Source organism: Vombatus ursinus, unplaced genomic scaffold (genome assembly GCF_900497805.2).
Source record: "Vombatus ursinus unplaced genomic scaffold, bare-nosed wombat genome assembly UNPS02014780.1, whole genome shotgun sequence".
Classification (NCBI taxonomy): Eukaryota; Metazoa; Chordata; class Mammalia; order Diprotodontia; family Vombatidae; genus Vombatus; species Vombatus ursinus.
The window spans coordinates 1,583,035-1,608,600 of NW_020954558.1; the positions used below are offsets into that span (position 1 = coordinate 1,583,035).

At 38.2% G+C, this 25,566-nt stretch overlaps 1 protein-coding gene across 2 annotated transcripts in view; it reads right to left on the reverse strand.

Moving 5' to 3' along the window:
* Window positions 1-25,566, reverse strand: part of STIM1 (stromal interaction molecule 1) — a 250,687-nt gene that overhangs the window by 63,352 nt on the left and 161,769 nt on the right. For both annotated transcript variants that reach the window (XM_027866230.1, XM_027866231.1), the window contains exons 3-5: window positions 16,899-17,013; window positions 4,299-4,410; window positions 1,998-2,113 (exon numbers count right to left, since the gene is read on the reverse strand). In XM_027866230.1, the coding sequence (XP_027722031.1) occupies window positions 1,998-2,113; window positions 4,299-4,410; window positions 16,899-17,013 (343 nt within the window). The remainder of the gene's footprint in view (window positions 1-1,997; window positions 2,114-4,298; window positions 4,411-16,898; window positions 17,014-25,566) is intronic.

Below are 25,566 nucleotides of genomic sequence, written 5' to 3' on the forward strand. Positions count from 1 at the left end.
ATTCTGAAAGGAGGAAAGAGGAGGATGGGAGGTGGCAGTGAACAGTACTGTGTGGCTCCAGCAGAGGTTGTAGTAGCTCTTGTAGAAAGCTTCAATGAAAGGAATCACTAAGCCTCTGGCTCTAGTCAAAGTGGAATGAACATTAATCAGACTATTGGTCTATGTACTCTCAAACTGTCACAAGGTAAGAGCAGTCCAATTCTGAAACCTTGGCATTGACCTTATTCTCTCCCCACCCCTGCTCCATTCCAGTTACTCACCAGAGCCTATCAGCCTTACCTGGAAATGTCTCTTGCTTCTATCCCTTTCTCTCTCTCCATGCCCTCTTATCCCTGTAAGATGACAGCAGCTTCTTCCCCAGCCTCCTTCCTTCCAATCACTCCACCTCCATTCATCATGCACACAAACCCAGAGGCTCCTTCACATAGCACAGCAATATGTCCCTCTAACGCACAGGAACCTGACGTGATTGCCAACAAACTCTAAAAGAATCCAGACACCTTAGTCTTGCTTTCCATGGTTTGTAACCAATTTATATTTCCAGTCTTATTTTCTACTACTCTCTTACAAGTAGCCTTTATTCAAAAAGAATTAATCCCTGAAAACATCATGTCACGACCTACCCCTCTAGTGGCACTGATCTTGCCATTCACCCTACTTAGAACATCTTCACTTACCCTCATCAGGCACCTAAGTTTTCTCTTTCAAAGTCTAGTTTCACTTCCTTCTCTAAGTCTTACCTGACTGTCCCAACCTTTGCTAATGAAAAGTAGTACCTAGAACCAGCTAGTGTGTTCCAGGCTAAATTTGGAAGGACAGAACAGCCCTGGGCTTGTTTGGCACTAGATCGCTTCACCTTCCTCGGGACCAGTAATAGCATGTTAATACTAAAGTACTCAAATGGATTTCTAATCCCATTTTGTGAGTATTCCTTCCAATGATACAGATTACAACCCATCCATAACCATCCTCTGAAATTTCATGGCCTTCCATAAATTCTTCACAGAGGGGTCTACCCAGTGTGCTGAGGTTCTTATTTGATTTCTCCTGACATTGTAATGAACAATTGAACAAGCAGTATGTTACCATGACTCATAGCCATCTATCATCACCAGAAGAATATTGATATAAAAAAGAGGAGTTTTTATTTTAGTGAGAAGTCCAAGGACAATAAAAGAAATTTCCAATTTCCCAGAGGTAATCCGGCCTGCTCCCCTCTTCCTGTTCAATTCTGTGCACCTCTCGTTGTCCAATTACAGTGTTTCACATCTATAAATCTATATCTACCCACCAGTCTTTGGAGACATATATACACATACATACATGCACAAAGATGGACAAGCTTTACAGGCTGCTCATCCTACTACATATCCTTGTCTGAATGATAGGCATTCTTTATCAATTTGACTTTTCATACATGGATAGTTAAGCCAAACTCTTCAGAGTAATTATGAATCACTACAATATTCTAAGGGTTGAAATAGTCAGTACAATGTTACCCGCAAACAAGAGCAATTTGTAGAACCTCACCATCTCTGGGAAATCCTCTCTCAAGCTGGACTCTGTTGAATTTACTCCAAGACAGGAGCAAACACTTTTAGTGAGTGTACATCTCTTTTATGCATCTCTTGATATTAATGATCAGTTTGTCAATATTCTTTCTAAAATGCACAGGAACTGAATAAAGAAAGTTTGCTCCAGGAAGGAGCTAGCAAAGACCAGTGAGTACTAGTATGAGCTGGCAACGAGAGCAAATATTATCTCCTCTCTCACTCTTTGGATACTAGGTCTCTATTACTAACAGAGCTAAGACTGAAATGTTGTGTCCAACAATTTACAACAACCCAAGATACTGAGTTGCTGGCTATTTCAGGACACAGGATAATTCCTTTGTCTCCCCGAGTGTCCTATGTTCAGATGGTTGAGGAAACAGCTATTCTCTTTCTCCCCAGCAGTGATGCCCTTGGATTCCAGCCCAGTCCCCAAGGAGTACTCACAGAGAGGGGGTCCAAATAGCACTGTGTCTAGGGCTTTCAGCTGTAGCTTCTGCCTGTGACTCCGGTCAGTCATCTTAAGAACAGTACCTGTCATTGTTGCATTGGTAATTGCCAACCTATAGAGAAAAGAGCAAATTCAAATTAATAAATTTCAATTCAACAAACAGTAAGTGGTGCCAGGCCCCAGAAGGACCATGGGGAAGATGCAAATCCTATTTCCCATGATGAAGCTACTACCTTTGAAAACAGTCCATTTTATTTTTGAACAGCTCTAATAGCTAAGATGTATTTTTTTTACAACAATTCCAAAATTTTACCGCTTTGCAACTTCTACCCATATGTCCCTGGAACTTCCCTCTGGGACCAAACAAAATAAGTCTAATCCTTCTTTGACACAAGAACCCTTTCTTTGATTTCTTGAAGATAGCTATTAATTTTAGGTCTGCTCCTTCTTCCCAACCACCCAGCAGTCTTCTGTTCTCAAAGCTAAACATTCCAAATAACTTCAAATTATCTTCATAAATGAAGAATTCAAAGTCCTTTACTATCTGGTTGCTCTTCCATAGATATTCTCCAGATATCAATGGCCTTCCAAAAGTGTAGTGTCTAGAACAAAACACAATACTCATGGTGTTATCTAACCAGGACAAAATACAGGATTATCACCTCTTTATTTCTTTACATCATGTGGATTTCCCAACCCCTAAATTCTGGTGCCTTCTCTCTTTTAATTATTTTCTATTTATCCAATATACAGCTTGTTTGTACACATTTGTTTGCTTGTTGTATATTCCACTAGAATGTGAGTTACTTGAGGGTGTGGCCTTTTTTTGTCTCTTTTTGTATACTTAGTGCTGAGTACAGTGCCTGGCACATGGTAGTTATTTAATAAATGCTGACTGACTTGTACCAGAAAGGATTCTCTAGGCTGTCAATTCTTTTATGACATTTCTCTCATAGATCTTTATGGAAGTATACTTCAGTAGAAAAAAAAAGTGCTAGATATGGAGTCCAGAGAGAGATGGGTTAGACTCCCACACCTCTGCTGCTTACTAAGAGTATGAGTACAAACAAGTTACATTTTTCTAAGCTTCAGTTTCTTCTTCTATAAAATAGGAACAATAATACTAGTGTTACCCCCTCCCCCAAGGGAGTGATGTTATCAAAAAGTACACTGTGAAACCTAAAGTGCACATCCCATTGTCCTATGTTGAAGCCATTTCTGTTTTATTTTAGATAGTATTTTCATGTTCTGATTTGGGAAAGATGGGTAGGAGGAATTACAGAATATTTCCCTTTCTGTTTTGCTTGAACAACATTATTAGCTTGCATAATAAGCTAATAAGGAGTCTGAAAGAAAAAAGAAAGGAGTCTGAAAAATTAAAGGTCATATACAAACTTCTAAGTCGAAGTGTTATCCTCCACCTCTCATTTTCCCTCACTCTACATATCTAGTCAGTAGCAAAATCTTGTTTTTATCTAAAACATCTCTCAAATGTATCCACTTCTCTCTATTAATATGGATAGAACCCTATTTAGAACCTCATTGTCTCTTGCCTGGACTACTGAAATAGCCTGATAATTGGTCTTGATGCCTCAAAAATTATCTCTTCTCCAATCCACTGTCTACACAGCTACCAAAATGATTTTCCCAAAGTGAGGGCCTGACCATGACATTCCCCTAATCAAACTCTGCCCACAATAACTCTGTGAGATAAACAGTGCAAATATTATCCCTATTTTTCAAATCAGGAAAGTAAGGATCAGAAGGTTAACTGACTTGCCCATAGTCAGTCACACAAACAGGCAATATTGGGACCAAGAATAAAGCCAGAGAATTCTAATTTCAAGTACAATTGTGGTCCTTCCATTCTATCAAGTTGCCTCTGAGAAGAGGTATTAAAAATAATAATTTGCATAATCCATATCATGTGCATAATTCACATAATTATAATTAAGTTTTTTATGGTTTCTACAAAAACTACTAGCCCAACCCTGAGATTCAAAGCAACTGTAACTATCATCAGCAGAAGTCCCAGGCCATTTCCTGTGATGGGAACAGGGTCCCAGACAATATATCTGTTTAGGAGAAGAGGTGAAGCCCAGGAACCAAATGATTAGGGATTGACTGATCAGGGAATATTGCACTGAAAGGAAGTAATTCTGGGGAAGACTAGATCTAAACTCAAACCCAAGTCCAGAGGAACGCCTCAAGTTAGCTGGGAACACCATCACACTAGTTTATGACAATGATTGTCTTCTTCCTTTCATTACCCTCCCCTCCCTTTACCACATGCAGACCTTGGCATTGCATGGCCACTGAGCTGCAGTTTCCGGAAGGTTTCCTCATACTGTGGTAACTCCACGTATGTGATCAGCCATTGTACCACCTCATCCACGGTCCAGTTGTATACTGTGGGAGAAAACAGGCAAGTGCCATTAGATAGAATAAACCAAGTACAGCATCTCCTCCTCAGCCCCTCAGAAGACAGACAGGGGAGTATCTTCTGTATAGCTAATCACATCTCTTTTCACCTGGGGCTAAAGGTGATTCCTCTCAACCCTTTTTCAGCTTCCCATTCATTCCTAAGCCCTTCCTCAGCATGGTCCAAGTAAGCTTGAAGGCCAGCACTTGCACACTGCAGAGGTGTATGGCTATAGGATGTCCTAATTACCTGCTGTTGCTTTTCTACAATCTCTCCTCTGAGATGTCACAATATTCTGTACCTCTTCTAGATCAGGAATCATATTCTGCCTGGCATCTAACTTATGTGATTATGTGTCTTCCTACACAAAAGTTCTCCTCAGGTGGCAAGTACTCTTGAAGGGCTATGGAAGTAGAGCAGGTTTTACCAAGTCAGAAAGTTTAGACCCAAAGATGGACCAGATGTCTGAGGTCTGAAGGCTTGACCAGAGAGAAAAGGTTTGTTATCAGAATGTTGGCCACCAGGGGAGGTCAACCTTTCTTGGTCAACACAATTCATGAAGACCATCTACAAAGGCATAGAGGATTGGAAATTGTGTGAGTGAAGGGAAACTGGGAGTGGTTTTCAAAGTATACTCTGAAGACCCCTGGTGCTCCTGGAGACCCTTTAAGAAACCCTTGAGGTCAAAACTATTTTCATAATAATAATAAAATGTTTCAATTTCTAAAATAGTAAATATTAATAGATTTAATCCACATAAACAAGGCTCTTTGAGGGGTCCTCAATAATTTTTAAGAGCATAAAGGAGTCCTAAAACTAAAAAGCTTGAGAACCCCTGATCTACACCAACAAAAACATGAATCTTATGAATTAAATTTAAGACATATATATGTCTCATATCTCCCCTACCAGACTAAGTTCCACAAAGGTAATGACCACATTTTACTCATTTTTGCATCTCACATAGTGCCTAAGGTAGGACTGGGAGGGACACAGGTGGGCTTAGTACAGACTTGTTGGATTGCATTGAAGATAAACACAATTCTTTCTCATAATAAGCTTGGGAACCTATCAGTGTTCAACGTAGAAGTTCTGATGCTAAAGCAAGGGACCAGGAAATGAGTTTCAAGAAGGAGGCTGTACAGGACACCCAAAGGGCAAAGATGATGTGAACAAATGAAGGCAAAGGCAATAGTTACCAGGCATGTCTGAACAAAGACAGAGCGATGAGCAGGGGAGAAGGAAGAAACTCTGGGAGCTTGCAGAAGGAGTGGGGCTGAATCTAGAAGGGAAAGGAAGAGAGATACAAATCCAGCTCCCAGGGATGGATTTAGACCCCAGTATTAAAAGAAGATAATAATGATGTTTCAATACTTCAAGGACTCATAATTTCATCGGTATGAATCCTGACTTCACCAACTCAGGTTCCAACACCCTCCATACCTTAGCAGATTGTTTCATGAGTTGCTGTAATCATAAAAATTCATCACTTTGGATGAACCTCTTCACACACAGCAAAGCTTGTCCTCGGGAGAAAGACCCACAGTCCACCATTAGGTCTGAAACTTTTCCAATACTGCAGGACTTGCCAGAGTTTGTATACCACTAATATAACCTTTGAGAACCCAGGATCACCAATGAGCCAATAGAGAAAGATTTCAATCAAGGAATAATTAATAATAATAACAACAGCTCCCATTTATATGCTGCTTTGTGGTTTACAAATTTGTTAAACATCTATTCTGCAATGAATTATGGTAGACACTGGGGAAGATAGATAGGATAACTAAAAAAGGATGCTTTCCAATCCTTTATTTCATTTGGGCTCTATAAAAATTCTGTGTACCAGATAGTACAAGTATTACTACCTTTTTTTTTTTTTTACAAATATGGAAACAGGTTCAGAGAGATTAAATAATTATAATAGATCACATTTATAAAGTGATTTTAGATCTACAAAGTGCTTTCCTCACAACAACCTTATGAGGCAGGAAGAATAAATATTATTATGCCCATTTTCACAACATCATAGCATGTTTGGGATGAAATCAGTCTTAAGATCATCTATCCTACCTCTGTCATTTTATAGATGAAGAACCTGAGGCTTATAGGAGTTATGAGACTTACTCAAAATTATGGTCCAAGTATATAGCAAAGTTAGAACCCTAGTCTTTTGGTTCTATGTCTAAAGCTCTTTTGTAGATGAAGAAGCTGAGGCTCATAGAGGTAATATGAATTACCCATAAACAACATGAAAGTTGAACTCAGACCTTTTCCTTCTAAATCTTGTACTTTGTCTTCTATATAATGCTGCTTCTCCAAGTAGAGTCACACATTTAAGAAATGATGGAGCCAGGTATTAAAAGGTGTGAAAGGGCAAGGCCAGAGATAGATGCCTAGCAAAACCCAAGAACAGAAGAAAGGATTTTGTTCCCAGAGAAGAATAAACTCAGAATGATCTAGGTGAATGATCGTTTCTATTCCCTGGAACAATACTGGGACAGCCTGATGCTATAGGCTGAAGAGATAGGAAGACATGACTCAAAAAGGCAAGTGGTGACCTGTGGAGCCGCCTCCTGCTGCCAAGGAAGCAACCTCCCTCCTCCACAAAGGGAACTTTCAGTTCTGCCATCAGAAGACAGAGGGTAGGAGATAATTTTCTGTTTCAGGGAAAGGCCTGGGGCCATCAGTTATTCAAAGTTGATCTCTTGAGTCCAGGCCCAGGCAGGTAGCCCTAACACCCAAAGCCCCATTGGTTTAGGCAGCAGATCTCACACCATTTGAACAGGAAAGTGTTTGTCATTTCCCTTGATATTACCAAGGGCAAATAGAAAGGAGCTTGCTTTCTTTCTTTTCCTGACACACAAAGTTCAAGCTCATGGAAGGATCTGACGTCTGGCAACAGCCAGCTCTTTGGCATCTAACTGCCCGACCTCCAGTTTCCTCATCTGTAAAATGATGTGGCTAGACTCGATGGTCTCTGAGGTCTCCTCCAGCTCTACATCTGTGATCAGATGATTTAGATAAGAGATGTCAAACATACGGCACGTCAAGCCAATTAAAATGTAATTGGGAAATATTTAATAAAATAAATAAAAATACAATAAAACATAGATAATATCCATTTCAAAAAGTCAATAACAGATTAGTGGCCCCCATCTGAGTCTGACACCATTGATCTAAATAATAAACACAATAACAACAGTAGTCATTTTTTCCCCAGGCATCATGACTAGAGAATAGAGTGCTGGCCTTTGAGAAAACCCAGATGCAAATCCTACTTCTGACACTAGCAGTGTGACCTTTCAGAGCCTCAAACACCCACCTACTATTCGGATTTTCTCAAGTCACACACTAGGCATTCCGGTTGATGAAATTAGTATTTCCTGTATTTGCATAATTTTCCTAATGTATATTCTCCGGATTTCTCCTTTGCTATCACATTCTGCCATGTAACTCACCTGCCTCAAAAATATAAAAAAAAAAAAAAAATAGGGGCAGCTAGGTGGTGCAGTGGATAAGCTCCAGCCTTGGAGTCAGGAGGACCTGAGTTCAAATCTGGCCTCAGACACATGACACTTACGAGCTGTGCAACCCTGGGCAAGTCACTTAACCCCGATTGCCTCACCAAAAGGCAAAAAAAAGAAAAGAAAAGAATATATATAATATATATACATATATATCTATAAAACTCACTTATTAAGAGTCTATTGTGTGATGATAAATAAATCAGAAAAGGCAACTGTCTCAGGAAGACAGGGACCATTAGTGTCTAAGAAAGGAACATAAATACTGACAAGCATAAGATAGGTACAAATAAAGTACTATGTGAAGTTCAACCAATCAATCATTCAATAACTATTTATTAAGTGCCTACTATGTTTCAGGCATTGGCTAAGTATTGAGGATAAAAAAGGCAAAAACAGTCCCTTCTCTCAAGGAGTTCACAATGTGGTGGGGGAGACAACATGCAAACAACTATGTACAAACAAACTATATACAGGATAAACAGGAAATAATCAACAGAGGGAAGACTAGAAAAATAGAGGGAAGGAAGGTTATGAAAGACTTTGAACACCAAATGGAGGGTTTTGTATTTGATCCCGGAGATGAAAGGAAATCATTAGAGGTTATTGAGTACTAAGGTGACATGGTCAGACCTAAGCGTACTTTAGCAGCTGAGTAGAGTTGGACTGAAGGGGGGACTGAAGGAATGACTTGTGGCAGACAGACCCACCAGCAGTTTGCAATAGCCCAGGCTTGAGGTGATGAGGGACTGCACCAAAATGGTGGTAGTGTTAAAGAAGAAAATGGGGCATACACAAGAGATGTTTTGATGATAGAATCAACAGGACTTGGCAAGTGATTGTATATGGATGATGAGAGAATGAGAAATCAAGTATGACAAATAGGTTACAAGACTGGGAGGCTGAGAAGATGGTGATTCTCTTAACAATAACAGGGAAGTTAGGAAGAGAGGATAATTTAGGGTAAAAGATAATTCAGTTTCAGACATGTTGAGTTTAAGATGTCTACAGCAGAGGTGTCAAACTCATGGCTGTCCATACAACTCCCAAGTGTAGCCTGAATCAGATTAAAATGTAATTGGGAAATGTTTTACAAAACAAATCAAAATACAGTACAACATAAATAATGTTAATTTGTAGTTTTCTAAGTCAATATATTAACTTAGAATGCCACAGGTAGACCACAGGTATCCATTTCTATTTGATTTTTATACTCCTGGGATATCCAGGTCAAGATGTCCAATACGTAGTTGGAGATATGAGACTGTCAGCAGAAGAGGTTAAGGCTAGATAAGTAGATTTAGGACCTGCATGGAGATGATAATTGAATTATTTGAGGAATATCAATATGTATGTGCAAGTCCCCTAGTATAAGGGCAGGAATTAGACAGGAAAGAAAGACTGTGAGCTAGGCACTGAACTTGACAAGGAAAGAAGGGAAATATCCTGAATGTTGGTAGACAAAAACTACCAGAATTTTGACTGGATAATAGATGTAGATTGAGTGAACCTTAAAGGATGAGAGACTACTGAGTGATGGAGGTAAAGAGAAAGCTTAGAAGTGGTCATGGGAAGCAAGGAGTATGCCTATTCTCCCACCTTGTACAGTGAGTTGGGAGAAATGAGCAAAAAGACATCCAGTGCTGGAAAGGGTGACCAAGGAAGCTCTGTCAACAGGAGGGAGCCAGGTCTCAGTGAGAGCCAGAGGATAAAGGCAGTAGGGAAGGAAAAATTTTAAGATAAAAGCAAGTTTATTATATATGGAGCACATATTTCAAAGAACACAGTGGAAGGGGTGGATAGCTTTAGAGTCTAACACTGGGGAGGCTGGGGTTGAGGGGGATGAGAATAATGGAGTGGGCAGTAGCAATGAAGAATAGAATTTATATGAGAGCTGAGGGTTCAAGATCACTGGGATGGGAAGGGTATGATGAGGTGGTAATGTGTTAATCTTTGCTGGATGAATTCAGGAGGACTATTAACACCACTAGAGGTTTGGCCTCAGGTAGTGTCCTTGCAGAGTGTTAGGCAGGTCAAGAAAAGGTTCCAATGCAGAGATTTGATGGAATAGCATTTCTCTCCTATCCCTGTAGGCAGAATAGATCAAGCCAAGAGATAGGTGGAGGAAGCATGAAGGAGTGGCCTCTTTCTGCCCCACTCCCTCCTAGGCCAGAAAGGTCCCTTGCAATGAGGAAGAGCCAGACCAAAGGACCAACAGATGATGGAATAAAATCTAATTCCCTATAGAACAGCCTGAGCAAAGCCACTTTGGTGTGAGAACCAGTGACCTCTCTTCCTTTTCCCTTTCTCTGCCTTCAAAGCACCAACCCAGAAGCCAGTGACTCAAAGCTCAGGTCTGGAGATAGCCTAAGTCAGGATGGAATGGGGGTATTTAGGTAGGCTCCTGAGATAAGATGAGTCCTTCCTAAGGTACAGACTAAAGTTAGCAACAAGCTACAAATCCTAGTAGTTGCCTCCCTCAGGGACAAAGTCTAGTTGGTTAAAAAAACCTCTGAGTTTTTCATGCCTTAAGACTTTCTAATGATAGACCTCCTAGAAGAATATCCTTGAGCTCTTCCTATCTCATTTGCAGAGGAAATGATACCAATTGTATAAAAAAAACATACTATCCCAAGGAAAGGTGTCAAATTTCAAGGTACAGTGATTACTACTCTAAATGGCCACACCTGTTCCCCACCCACAATGTTCACTTCACCTCTTCTGGAGAGCACTGTATGATGACTGTAGCCCTTGCCAACTACCTATCCCTGTGACATCTCAGGAAGGTTGAGTCAGGAAAGGTCTAACTATCACATCCTATCTGCTCTAGTATATCTCCTTTTGGCTTGCTACCCAATATTCTTGAGTCATTCTCAATTTGGGCCCAGTAGGGCCCTTTGTTTTCTTGCAGGATGTCTGAGGCCTGACCCTAGGTCTGCTTCCTTCCAGGGCCAGGCCACCTTCAAGCCACTAGCCCCACTGGGGTCTCTTAGTGAAAACCAGGGCTACAACTGGCCTTGATTACTGATTGTGGCAGCAGCCATCTGCCTTCCCATTTCTGAAGAATCATCTCTGGGGCTTGATAAATGGAGTACTTAAGGGCAAGAATCCAAAAGTTATTGACTTCTCTGGAACAGAAGGAAAAGTAGAAAATCGAGTAGTTAAAATGCCATGTCAGAAAGTGCTTCAGGGAAAGAGAAAACATTTTGTGTCCTTCCCTTGGTGTTATGTCAGCATAATGTGAAGTCAAACTAATTGGCTTTAAGATACACTTAGCAAAGACATTTCTAAACAGCCAATACAGCAGAATAAACATTTCTCTTGGTATTGTTTATTTGAAAGCACAAGGGGCCAGCCAACTCTTTCTTGCTCTGAGCTTTGAAGTGGTTTGGATAGGAGTCTGATGACACCTGCCCACCCATGAGTTTTCAACAAGCAGATTCCAGTGGTTCATGAATGCCTTTCTTCAAAAACCCTTTAGGCCTTCGATTCTAACACAGATGCCTTCCATTAAGCTGAAGCTCCCTAGGGTAATGGAAAAGAGGCAAGCAGGAAGAGAACTGGCTCTCACAGTCATGTGTCAACCCCAAGCCCAATCTGGAGCTTCTTTCTACTTTCTAATGGGTTGAAGCCCAAAGCAGTTGGAATGGAAACCTCTTTGTCTCTCCTGTTGCAACTAGCTTATAGCTGACTGGGAAAGGATGGCTCTATCCCCAAATCCTCTTTTCAGCAAGTCTACTCGAGCAATTAGTTGGTAGCTACAGAAAAAGAAATCAGAGTGAGCCTGGGAAGCTAAATCTTTGATATTGATTTATCAAGCTGTATATGGCACCCTATAGAAAACTAGAACTTCACCATTGATTATCTTATCTTAGCTAGTCCAAAGGCAAGGAATGGGAATAGAAGTAGAGCTAAACTTATCACAGAAATGTTAAAACTAGAAAGGAATTCACACATACACACATACATATACATACACATACACATACACATACACACACACACACACACACACACACACACACACACTTTATATTACGGAAAAGGAAACTAAGGCCCAAGGTGGGGGAAGAGGGACAGAGAAAACCGTGCCTATGATCATAATGTTAAAAAGTAACAGTTGGGACTCAAATCAAGGGGCACCACACTTCCCCTGTTAGTGCCTCGGAAGAAATCAGGCATGAGTGAGCAACACAACCTTCACTATCAAGAATAGCAACTCTGTGACAGAAAAGGAAAATAAGGTATTGGTGGGGAGGGGAATGAGGGGAGGGAGGCTAAAAGCAAGAGAAGCTCCTCTGCTTTCCCAACAGATCAGCCTATTTTGTTCCCTTCCCCACTATTGAGAGTGCCTTAATTGCCAAGTCTAAATGCTCCTCCCCCCCCTTCCCTCCCCCCTATCCCTTCATTTAACACACAAGTAGTATACCTTGTTGGCTGGCACCTGACAAACTCTCTCCCTCAGTTGGGTGTCCAACAGGTAAAGGCAGGGGACATAAGCCTTAAAAATATCATATACCATGGGAAAAGGAACAAACATTTATTAAATACCTACTATGTACCAGGCACTGTGCTAAGTGCTTTATAAATATTATCTCCTTTAATCCTCACAGCTATCCTCCAAGATAGGTGCTATTATCTCCATTTGAAAGTTGAGGAAACTGAGGCAGACAGAAGTCAAGTGACTCACCTAGGATCACACAGCTACTAAATGTTTGAGAATAGATTTGAACTCTAGTCTTCCTAACTCTAGGCCCAGCAATCTATCTACTGTGCAACCTATCTGCCCCCAAAATGTTACGCAGAGACCTGGGGTTCTGATATCACTAAGGCAGCATCTGGGAGAGGCAGAAAGGTTTATGGAAGAGAAAAAAGGCAAGCCTACCCTATGCCTTAGTGATATGGGAAAGTTTATGGACTGACTGGAAGTATATACATGAGCCTCAGTAGTTAACACCAGTGACAGAAATTATTTCTTCCCCCACACTCAGCCTTGCCAAGTCACTGAGGAACTTCAGGGGGCCTAGTGCCTATTAAAACATGGGAAGTCACTGAACGTGTGTGGCTATGGCTTTCCTCAAGCCAGAAAACTCAGAAAATCTGTCTTTTTCTATATACTTGACCCTCTTCACCCTGACTTTGTCTGGAAGGTTATAGGACTGTTAGCCTGGAAAGCTATTTCCTTGGACACAGAGGCCCTGGGTCTCAGCACTAAGGAGAGAGTTGTTAGACCACCAAGCTAATAATAATAATAACACATTTCCTTAATGCTTTAAGCCTTACAAAGTACTTTTTTCATCACTACATTTGTAAGTACTACAAGGTTTATTGTCTTCATTTTTCATATGGGAAACCAAAGGGATTAAAATACTTGAACAATTTCAAGGTTGCAAGATGCCACAGAAATGACTGCACCAGGACCCATAGACCAAAAGTTATTCACTCAGCAGACATTTATTAAGTATATACTAAATGCAAAGTACTTTTTCACCATTAAGAGAGAATGTAAAACAGAGTCACTGCCCTCATGAAGCATAAGATACTAACATAAACTCTTATTAACTAAGTATATGACCCTGGGTAAATTACCTTACCATCTCTATGCCTTGATTTCCTTATATATCAAAGAAGTCGCTACTCTGCTTCCTTCAAATGACAGTCAAGAATCTACTGAAAAGCTAAAAATAGATCACAGCATCTCATAATTGGAAAGGATCTGAGAGGGCAGCTGGTCCAATCCATGAATCTCTCTAAAATATACTTGACAGGTAGGTGTCTTCACTCTAAGCCCCTAAGTGAGGATGAATTCACTATCTCCGTGGTAGACATTTCCATTTTTCAATAGCCCTACTTATAAGGAAGTTAATACCTTAGAGGCCACTTTATCTCTAATTAACCTCATTTTACAAAGGAGAATATTAAGGTCCAGAGAAGGGAAAGAACTAATCTTAATCTATGGTAGTCATTTGCACTTCTCAACAACCCTAAGTGTTAGGAAATTAAGACCTTAGAGACCATCTAGTCTCTAATTAACCCCATCATTTTACAAAGAAGAAAGAAAAAATCCAGAGAAGGGAAAAGACTCATCCATAGTCATATGATGAATCAAGGCAGAACTAAGATTCAAATCTACATCTCTTAATTCCAAGATCAGAGCTCTTTCTACGGGAGATTCACCTCTCCCTATCTACTCCCCACCTCCCAAGTTCTGATTTAAACACAGTAGAAACTGTGTAGTTTTGATAACATAAAGTGCTTAAACACAATGAGGAAATTTCCTTAGGCTTATTCTTTCTAGAGGCTGATCCTGGGTTGGGAGAATATTGGGAAGGGGCTTGGCACAATCAATCTATGGCAGTTTAGATACCACAAAAGCATGGGGTCTGCTTTGCCCCCAAGAAGTCCTAAGGAAATAAGGAAAAGGAAAAGCTAGTTTAATTAAACCCCAAAGAATTCTTGCCTTAAGATGTCTTTGGCCCAGAAAATGGGGCAAGGGGAGGGGAGCTATGGATACACCAAACATTAGGTAGACACTGGATTTTTTTGCTTTCAAACTATGAGCACCCAAGCAGATTAAAAGTTCCTTCTTGTCTGGCAAACCTCCCCAATCACCAAACTATAGCACTTGCAGAGATAAATGGGTAGATGAGTGGGCAGGAGTGACCTGCCCACAGTGGTTTCCTGATCTTCTAGTTCCCTAAAAAGGGAACTAGAGAACAGGTCCCTTGTGGATACCCACCTTGCTGGGGAAGGCCATTAAACCAAACAGTGACATGGCCAGCCAAAGCTTTCCAAAACCTCTACCAGTTCCAAGGTCAGGAATAGTTTTCTCCAGATTCCAGCAACCTCAACAATGCAGTGTTCCAATGAACACATTTCATCAGCCTTTTCTAATAATAATAACAGGTTTACAAAGCATATTCTCCACAAAAGTTCTATGATGCAATACATATATCCACATAACTACACATGCTGTCATGCAGTCACCACCTATCTTGTTCAAAAAGATAGCATGAGTCTGTTATGATTTGTTCTATTTGGGTAATGTTACATCTACAGCATTTCTCTAGTCTAACAGTCTAATAACTCCTGTTTTTAAAAAAGGAAATGCTTTTGTTTTGTTCTTAATGAGGCTATGATGGCTCTTAATAATAACTGCTTCCTTTTCTAGATATTAAGAAACCATCCTTTTAATAATATGCTCCAGAACTCTGACAAGAAATGAAATCAAACTCACTAGCCTAGAGTATGTAGACTCTACTTCTTTCCCTTTTGGGAAAATCGTGATGTTATATCTCAATCTTCACCAAGAGTTTACCTTTTTCATCCCTGGACAATGGTAGGAAAATTAAAGGAGAAGCCAAGGATATGTGAACATTAATTAAAGAAATATAAACTCCATGAGAATACTTAACTACACATTCTCTTTCTGAAACACCTTGAGCCAGTCACTTTCTTTCTTTAGGCCTTAATATAACTATCAGCAAATTGAGGAAATTGGAACTGATGATCTTTGTGGCCCCTTCCAGGTTTGAAGCTCTATGACTATCAAAGATATTGGGATTCTGTCCTCAATACTGAACCACATCATTTCTTTTTGGGTTTCTCAAGGCCAAACCTTCCAGGCATAATCATTCTTCCTCGGTCATGGGAAGTGATCATCCTGCCATTAGTAGAGTACCTAATATAAAACAGGAGGAAGCTTAGGAAAGAGAAGCCAGAACCAGGCAGAACTAATAGAACTCATGCTCTCATTCTCTTCAAGACCTCTCTCAGGAAATCTGAACCTCTACCAAGGATCCAACAATAAGGTAAGCAGGGAAAAGAAGTTTACGAGTACAACCCCTTTGGGGCAGTTAGGTGGCGGAGTGAATAGAGCTCTGGCATTGGAGTCAGGAGGACTTGAGTTCAAATCCAGCCTCAGATACTTAACACTTACTAGCTATGTGACCCTGGGCAAGTCACTTAACCCCAATCACCTCACCAAAAAAGAAAAAAAAAGTACAACCCCTAAATTCATCCTCCAGAAACCTTCAATGATTCTTCAGGATTTGAAAACAAACTTCTCTTGGTAGTGAGGGATTCAAGTCCCTCCACCATTAAATTCCAGTTTATCTCTCCATTCTTATTGTAACTTATATCCTCTTTAAGTATCTTGCACTACTTCTAAATTGGTCCCTTCACTAGCTGCCATACACATCTGGCATTTCATTTCTTCTACATTTCTTCACACCATCCCTTCCCCAATCTCTGCCTATTAAAATCCTATCTGTACTCCGTGGCCCTATTCTAATGTCATGTCCACCAGGGTGCCTTTCCTGCTCCACCTACCTCCTGCTCAGAAATGATCTTCCTTACCCTATCCTCATAAGTCACCTGGTTTGCACCACTTATACAACAGTCATGATTTATTACATTGTAGTTATTTATCAAGCCCTTTTACAAGACTATGAGTGCCATGAGAGCAGAGACTGTGCCTTATATTTATAACTTCCACAGCGAAGCATTCTCTAAGCACAATTGTCTGTATGCATTCAAAGAGCAATAAAAAGAGCCTTAGACTAGGAATTAGGAAACCTAAATGCAAATCCTGACTGTGATCTTTACTGTTTCATCTTGGATAAGTCACTTTATTTTTCTTAGCCTCTATTTTTTAATTTGTAAAAAGGAAATAATAATTTTTTTTTACTATTTCTTTCATCAATGTATTGTAAGGAAATTATTTTGTAAACTTTAAAGCATTTTATAAATATGAACTACAATATATTTGCATTCATTTGGGAACATTATAATACTACCTTCAAAGATGTGTTCATGTCTTCTCCTTCCCTTTTGCACTTAATCTCTGAGTTATCTTCATGAGTTTACCTTTTCTAAGGGTCATTCACTTTGGGACAAAAAGCCAGGTCCCTCTTCCCCTGTACTGTTTTGATAGGCCAGTGGTTTACCTTCTGAGGCCTTCCATGCCTTCCATAGGTCCTCCACACTGATGAGCTTATCCTCCCCATGGAACGTGCTGTGCTTCACTGTTGGGTCATGGTAGTTGAGATCTTCCCTCAAAAACTGGGAAAGAAATACACAAAAGTCAAACACACACAGAGGACAAATGAAGTAAAACATATCCTTTGTAGGAATCCTTTCCTATTTCATCCCAACCATCACTGATATCACCTTCCTCTGAAATCCCTTGGCCCTTAGATTTTGTATCCTTTCTTTTGGTACTTAATAAACATGACTTGGTAAGACTTGTCATTTTTGTGTCGTCTTTTTCTTTGAGGGAAGTGACCAGATATTCAATATCTTAGGACATGCAGTAAACACTCAATAACTATCTGGTGAATAACTTTCATTGAGGTATTTTGGGATAATTCTCCAACTCCAAATGCTAAAAATAGCCTTTGGCATTAAGACAAGACTATCAGACCCACTCCTATTCTTGTCAATACTATGGCTGGAGGTATGACAGAGTACATGGCAGCAAGATGGAAAGCATGATGGCTAAGGATAGTAATGAAATAGATGCAATTAGGAGCATGTGAAGGCAGTGAGTGATGAAAGGATTTAAAAAGGAAAAACTAAGTGCCTGTTAATGTTAGTTCTAAGTCACTAGTTTCAAGACTGGTCACTATCAATCAATATGTGTTTATGAAATCTACTGTGTGCTAGACACTGTGCTAGGCTCTAGGACCTTTTAGCAGATTTGTTTGTAGAAAGTAATTCAGGGTGGAGTCAAGATAACAAAGTGAGAGGAAACATTAGAGTCTAGCTCTCCCCCCACACCTCTTCAACCAAGATTGAGAGAACGCTTGAGATTGAATTCTGATCAGGAAAGCCAAGAAGTCACAACATGTCATTTTTTCCAGCCCAGGACAACTCAGAGAAACAGAGAGGACTGTAGATACTGGGGAAGAGGGTTGGCAAGAGTGTGCAGTAGCTGTGGTGGGAAGCATTGTAGCACCCAGAGACTGAGAGATCCCTGAGACAGGGGATCAGAAAGACATCCCAGGAGATCCCTGAGCAAAGGCTGAGTGCAGGAATGCGTACCATCTGACAGCTCTGTTGCCCACCATCCAGTGTTATGTCACACATCCAGGGTGAGGAAAAGTGGTTGTGAATGTTGCCCCTAGCTATATACTGAGCATTGAACAAGTTATAGGAAGCAAATGATAGCTACGGGATACTGATGTTAGGAGCAGAGCGCAGTGTCCCAGACCAAAGAGAAGACAGTAATTTAGCTGCCCTGAACCTGTGGAGTCTCCCAGAGGGCCAGTAGTGGCTAAATCAAGCAGCAGTCTGCTGACTCAAACCAGAAACAAGTTGATAGACCTAAACGTTGGTCAGGAACTTACAAAACTCAGACCAGAAGGGTAGTAAACAGACTTCCTCCTCCATCACACCACTCTGAGAGCACTGAAAGCTTGCAGGTCCCTAGCCAGAGTTATGAAAGAGCAAAATGACATTAAGAGGACAGAAGCTCAGACCAAACATCCCCAACCCCTGAAACATGTAGAGTCCAGCATTACCATAAATTCCAAAGTCAAGAAAGAGACTGAAAGAATGAGCAAACCATAAAGGAGAACAGAGCTTGAAATATGACCCTCCAGAAGGAAGAATCTAGGCTTAAAACCAAGAATAACCCATGTAGCAAAACTGAATATAATCCTACAAGGGAAAAAAGTGGACCTTTAATGAAATGGAAAACCTCCAAGCATTCCTGATGAAAAGGCTAGAGCTGAATAGAAAATGTGAAAAACACACATAGCAGTCAAGAGAAGCATAAAAGGTAAATACAAGTGAGAAATCATAAGAGACTGAACAAAGGCTAAATTGTTTATATTCTTATATAAGGATATGATAAATACAGCCCTCATCACCAGGAGTTATAGATGGAGTCTAATTAGACAGAAGGCTTGGGTGTAATTCTGTTGTGGTTGGATGATCTCAAAAAAAGAATGGAATAGGTGAGGAAGAGGAATGCACTGAGGGTGGGGAGAAAGAAGAGGAAAAATGGGAGAAATTATCTTACATAAATTGGGTACACAAAAAAAGTGCATTATACAATGGAAGGGGCAAGAAAAGGGAGGGAAGAGACAATACTTAAACCTCACTCTTATCTAAACTGGTTAAAGGAGGGAAGAATACATATATACAAGGTTGGGTACAAAAATGTATGTTACTCAAAGTATAAATAGTAAAGAAAGGGGTTAAGGGAAAAGGAAGGCAGATTAAGAGAGGCATTAGTTAAAAGCAAAACAGACTCAAAGAGGAGGCAGTAAAAAAAAGAGAAGGATAAGTATATGAGAATCGGATAGAAGGATATACACAGGTAAGAATAACAACTGTGAATGTAAATAGGATGAACTCACCCATAAAGTGGAAGAGGACAGAAGAATGGATTAGAAACTAGAATTCAGGAATATATTGTTTACAATAAACTCACTTGAAACAGAAAAAATACAGAGTTGAAATAAAGAGTTGGAGCAGAATCTATTACACTTCAGCTGAAGTTAAAAAAAAAAGCAGAATAACAACCATAATCTCAGACAAAGCAAAAACAAAAATACACCCAATTAAAAGAGATAAGCAGGGAAATGACATTTTGTTCATAACAGTGATAGATCTCAATTAACCCCATTCAGACCTAGATAAATCAAATGAAAAATAAGAAAAAAGTCAAAGAATTGAATAGAATTTTAGAAAACTTTGCTATGCTAGACATCTGGAGAATGGAAATAGAAAGGATTATACCTACTTCTCTACTGTGCAAACAGGCACAAAAACTGACTATATATTAGGACATAAAAACCTCATAAGCAAATTTTTAAAAGCAGAAATATAATGTAATACATATTGCATTTAATAAAGGGCCATTGAAGCAAAGAATAAAAATTAATTATAAACTAAATAACTTAGTTATAAGAACTAAAGAAGGGATAGGTCAAAAAACAAATCATAGAAACAATCAATAATTTCACTAAAGATAATAGCAATGAGACAACATACCAAAATTTGTGGGATGCAGCCAAAGTAGTATTTAGGGGAATATTTATAGCTCTAAATGTTTACATCAACAGAAGAGAAAAAGAGCAGGTCAATTTAGTGGCATGCAACTAAAAACACTAGAAAGCCAACAAATTTAAAAAATAACAATTAAACATCAAAATAGAAATCCTGAAAATCAAAGGAAAGACTAAAACTAGGAGCCAGTGGGAAAGAATTTTTACAACCAGTATCTCTGATAAATGTCTCATTTCTAAAACACATAGAGAACTGAGTCAAATTTATAAGAACGCAAGTCATTCCCCAATTGATAAATGGTCAAAGGATATGAACAGGCAGTTCTCAGATGAAGAAATTAAAGCTATCTATAATCATATGAAAAAATACTCCAAATCACTATTGATTAGAGAAATGCAAATCAAGACAACTCTGAGGTACTATATCACAGACTGGCTAACATGACAAAACAGGAAAATAATAAATGCTGGAGAAGATGTGGGAAAACCAGAACATTAATGCATTGTTGGTGAAGTAGTGAACTGATTCAGCCCTTCTGGAGAGCAATTTGGAACTATACCCAAAGGGCTATAAAAATATGCATACCTTTTGACCTAGAAATACCACTTCCAGGTCTGTATCCCAAAGAGATCATACAAATGGGAAAAGTACTCACGTGTACAAAAATGTTTTTGGCAGCTCTTTTTGTGGTGGTAAAGAATTGGAAATTGAGGGGATGCCCATCAGTTGGGGAATGACTGAACAAGTTGTGGTATATGAATATAGCGGAATACTATTGTGCTATAAGAAATGATGAGCAGGAATAATTCAGAAAAACCTATAAACTGATGCTGAGTAAAGTAAGCAGAACCAGGAGAATGTTATACACAGTAACAGTCACATTGTGTGATGACTAACTTTGATAGACTGATCTCTTCTTAGCAATGCAAGGATCTAAGATAACTTCAAAAAACTCATTATGGAAAATGCTGTCCACATCCAGAAAAAGAACTATGGAGTCTGAATGCAGATTGAAGCATATTATTTTCTCTCTCTTTTTTTCCCCTTTTTTTGTGTTTCTTCTTTCTTGTGGTTTCTCCCATTGGTTCTAATTCTTCTTTACAACATGACTAATGTGAAAATAGGTTTAATATGAATGTATATGTAGAGCTTGTATCAAATTGCATGCTGTCTTGGAGTAGGAAGAGGGGAGGGACGGGGAGAAAATTTGGAACTCAAAATCTTATAGAAGTGAATGTTGAAAACTAAAAATTAATAAATTTTAAAAAACTAGGAGCTGATTTTATGAAGAAAAAAACACTGGCTAATTTGATTAAGAAAAAGAAGAAAAGCAAATTATCAGTATCAAAAACGAAAAAGGTGACTTCATAACAATGAAGAAGAAATAAAAAATAATTATTAAGAGTTATTTTGCCCAGATATTAGCCAATAAAACCAACAATCTAAATGGAAAGGAAAAATATTTACAAAAATATAAACTGTCCAGATAAACAGGAAATAGAACACTTAAATCATCCTATCTTAGAAAAAGAAATTGAACAAGCCATAAATGAACTCACAAATAAAAAAACCTGAGGACCAGATGGATTTAGAAGAAAATTCTACAAAACATTTAAAAAACAATTAATTCTATTACTATATAAACTATTTTTTAAAAATAGGTAAAGAAGGGATCCTACCAAATTCCTTCTATGACATAAATATGGTTTTGAATCCTAAACCAGGGAGAGTTAAAACAGTGGGGCAGGGAAACCTACAGATCAATTTCTCTAATGAATGTTGATGTCAAATTTTTCAATAAAATATTATCAAAGAGATCACAGCAACACATAATAAAGATCATGCAATATGACCACACTGGATTTATACCAGGAATGCAAGGTTGGTTCAGTATTAAGAAAACTATGAACATAATTGACCATATTAATAACAAAAGAAAACAAAAATCATTTAAGTATTTAAATAGATACAAAAAAGGCTTTTGACACAATATAACACCCATTTCTATTTTAAAAAAATACTTGAAAGCATAGGAATAAATGAAGCTTTCCTTATAATGGTGAGTAGTATCTATCTAAAAACAAAAATAAGCATTAGCTATTGACAGGGATAAGTTAGAAGCCTTTCCAACAAGTTCAGAGGTGAAATAAGAATGTCCGTTACCACCATTACTATTTAATGTTGTACTGGAAATACTAGCTATAACAATAAAACAATAAAAATAAATTGAAGAAATAAGCACAAAGAAGAAACAAAATTATAGCTTTTGCAGATAATATGATGGTTTATTTAGAGAAACTTAAAGAGTCAACTAAATAAACTAAATGAACCAATGAACAACTTAGCAAAGTTGCAGGATATAAACAAACCCATATAAATCATCAGCATTTCTGTATATTACCAACAAAATTCAACAAGAAGAAATAGAAAAAGAAATTGAATTTAAAATAATTATGGTCAGTATAAAATACTTGGAAGTCTACCTGCCAAGACACACACAGGAACTATATGAACACAATTATAAAACACTCCAGGCAAATACAGATCTAAACGATTAGAGAAATATTAAGTGCTCATGTGTAGGCTGAGTCAATGTAATAAAAATGAGAATACTACTTAAATTAATTTGCTTAGTTCCATACCAATCAAACTACCAAAGAATTACTTTATAGAGCTAAAAACAGCAATAACAAAATTCATCTCAAGGAACAAAAAGTCAAGAATATCAAGGGAGTGAATCAATGAGAAAAAAAATGGGAAGGAAGCAGGCCTAGCAATTACCAGATCTCAAATTATACTACAAAGCTATAATTATCAAAGCAATTTGGTCTTAGGTAAGAAATTGAGAGGTTCATCAGTGTGACAGATTAGGCCCACAAATATACAGAAGTAAAGGAACACAGTAACCTAGTGATTGATAAACCTAGAGATCCCAGCTGCTGGAGCAAAAATTCACTATTCAATAAAAACTATTAGGAACAACGGAAAGTAGTCTAGCAGGAACTGGGTATAGACCAACATCTCACAATGTATATCCAGATAAGCTCAAAATGGGTACGTGATTTAGACATACAGGATAACAAAAGCAAATTAATGGATCATAGAAGAGTCCACAACCAAATAAGGGACAGAGCAGTTCACAGAAGGTAAAACGCATAATGTTTATTACACAAAATTAAAAAGTTTTAGAGGCATTTCCAGTAAGATCGAGAGTGAAACAAGGATGTCCTTCAATATTGTGCTAGAAATGTTAGCTGTAGCAATTAGAGAAGAAAAAGAAATTGAAGGAATTAGAATAGGCAAAGAAGAAACAAAGCTATCACTCTTTGCAGAGGATATGATGGCATATTAAGAGAATCCTAGAGAATCAAGTAAAAAATTACTTGAAATAATAAACAAATTTAGCAAAGTTGCAGGATATAAAGTAAACCCACAAAAATCATCAGCATTTTTATATATTACTAACAAAGCCCAGCAGCAAGAGATAGAAAGAAAAATTCCACTTAAAATTACTGTAGACATCATAAAATATTTGGGAGTCTACCTCCCAAAACAAAACCAGGAATGATATGAACACAATTACAAAACACTTTTCACTCAAATAAAGCCAGATCTAAATAACTGGAAAAATATCAGTTGTTCATTGGTAGGCTGAGCTAATATAATAAAAATGACAATTCTACCTAAATTAATTTACTTATTCAGTGCCATACCAAACTACCAAAAAATTATTTTATAGAACTAGAAAAAACAGTAACAAAATTCATCTGGAAGAACAAAAGGTCCATAATATCAAGGGAAATAATGAAAAGAAATGCAAGGGAAGGTAGCCTAGCCATACCAAATCTCAAACTGTATTATAAAGCAGCAATCATCAAAATTACTTGGTACTGGCTCAGAAATAGAGTGTTGGATCAGTGGAAGAGGTTAGGTATACAAGACACAGCAGTCAATGACTATACAGATCTACTATTTGATAAATCCAAAGACTTCAGCTTCTGGGATAAGAAATCACTATTTAACAAAAACTGCTGGGAAAACTGAAAAAATGTATGGCAGAAACCAAGCATGGACCAACATCTTACACCCCATACCAAGATAAAGTCAAAATGGGTATAGGATTTAGATAAAAAGACTGATACTATAAGCAAACTAGAAGAGCAAGGAATAGTTTACCTTTCAGATCTAGGGAAATGGGAAGAATTTATGACCAAACAAAAAATAGAGAACATTATAAAATGCAAAATGGATAATTTTGATTATATTAAACTGAAAAATTTTTGCACAAACAAAGCCAATGCATCCAAGATCAGGAGGGAAGAAGAAAATTGAGAAAGGATTTTCACAACCAGTATCTCTGATAAAGGCCTCATTTCTAAAATATATAGAGAAATGAGTCAAATTTATAACAATACAAGTCATTCCAAATGGTCAAAGGATATGAACAGGAAGCTTTCAGAGGAAGAAACTAAAGCTATCTATAGTCATATAAAAATGTTCTAAATCACTATTGATTAGAGAAATGCAAATCAAGACAACTCAGAGGTACTACATCACAGACTGGCTAACATGACAAAACAGGAAAAGAATAAATGCTGGAGAAGATGTGAGAAAACCAGAACACTAATGCATTGTTGGTGGAGTTGTGAACTGATCCAACCCTTCTAGAGAGCAATTTGGAACTATGTCCAAAGGGCTATAAAATCGTGCATACCTTCTGACCCAGCAACAGCACTTCTAGGTCTGCATACTAAAGAGATCATATAAATGGGGAAAGGACTCACATGTACAAAAATATTTATAGCAGCTCTTTCTTGTGATGGCAAGAATTGGAAATTGAGGAAATGCCCATCAATTGGGGAATGGATGAACAAGTTGTGGTATATGAATGGAATGGAATACTATTGTGCTATAAGAAATGATGAGCAAAAAAAAAAGAAAAGAAATGATGAGCAGTCAGACTTCAAAAACACCTGGAAAGACTTATATGAACTGATGCAGAGTAAAATGAGCAGGACCAGAAGAACATTGTACACAGTAACAGCCACATTGTGTGATGATTAACTTTGACAGACTTGGCTCTTCACAGCAATGCAAGAATCTATGATACTCCAAAAGACTCACAATGGAAATTGCTATCCACATCCAGAGGAAGAAATACGGAGTCTGAATGCAGATGGAAGAATACTATTCGCTCTCCTTTTCCTTTGTTGTTTTGCTTTATCGTTTCATTCTTGTGGTTCCTCCCATTAGTTCTAATTGTTCTTTATATCATGACTAATGGGAAAATACACTTAATATGAATGAATAAGCAGAGCCTATATCATATTGCACACCATCTTGGGAGAGGAGGCAGGGAGGGAGGGGGAGAAAATTTAAAACTCAAAATCCTATGGAAGTGAATGTTGAAAACTAAAAATTAATTCATTAATTATATTAAAAAAAGAAAGAGAAAAAAAGGTTTTTGCACAATGCAGTTAAACTTGAAGAAAAGCAAGAAACTAGAGGGAAATCTTTACAGTAAATTTTCTGATAAAGGTTTTGTTTCTAAGATATATAGGAACTGAGTCAAATTTACAAGAATAAAAACCATTTTCC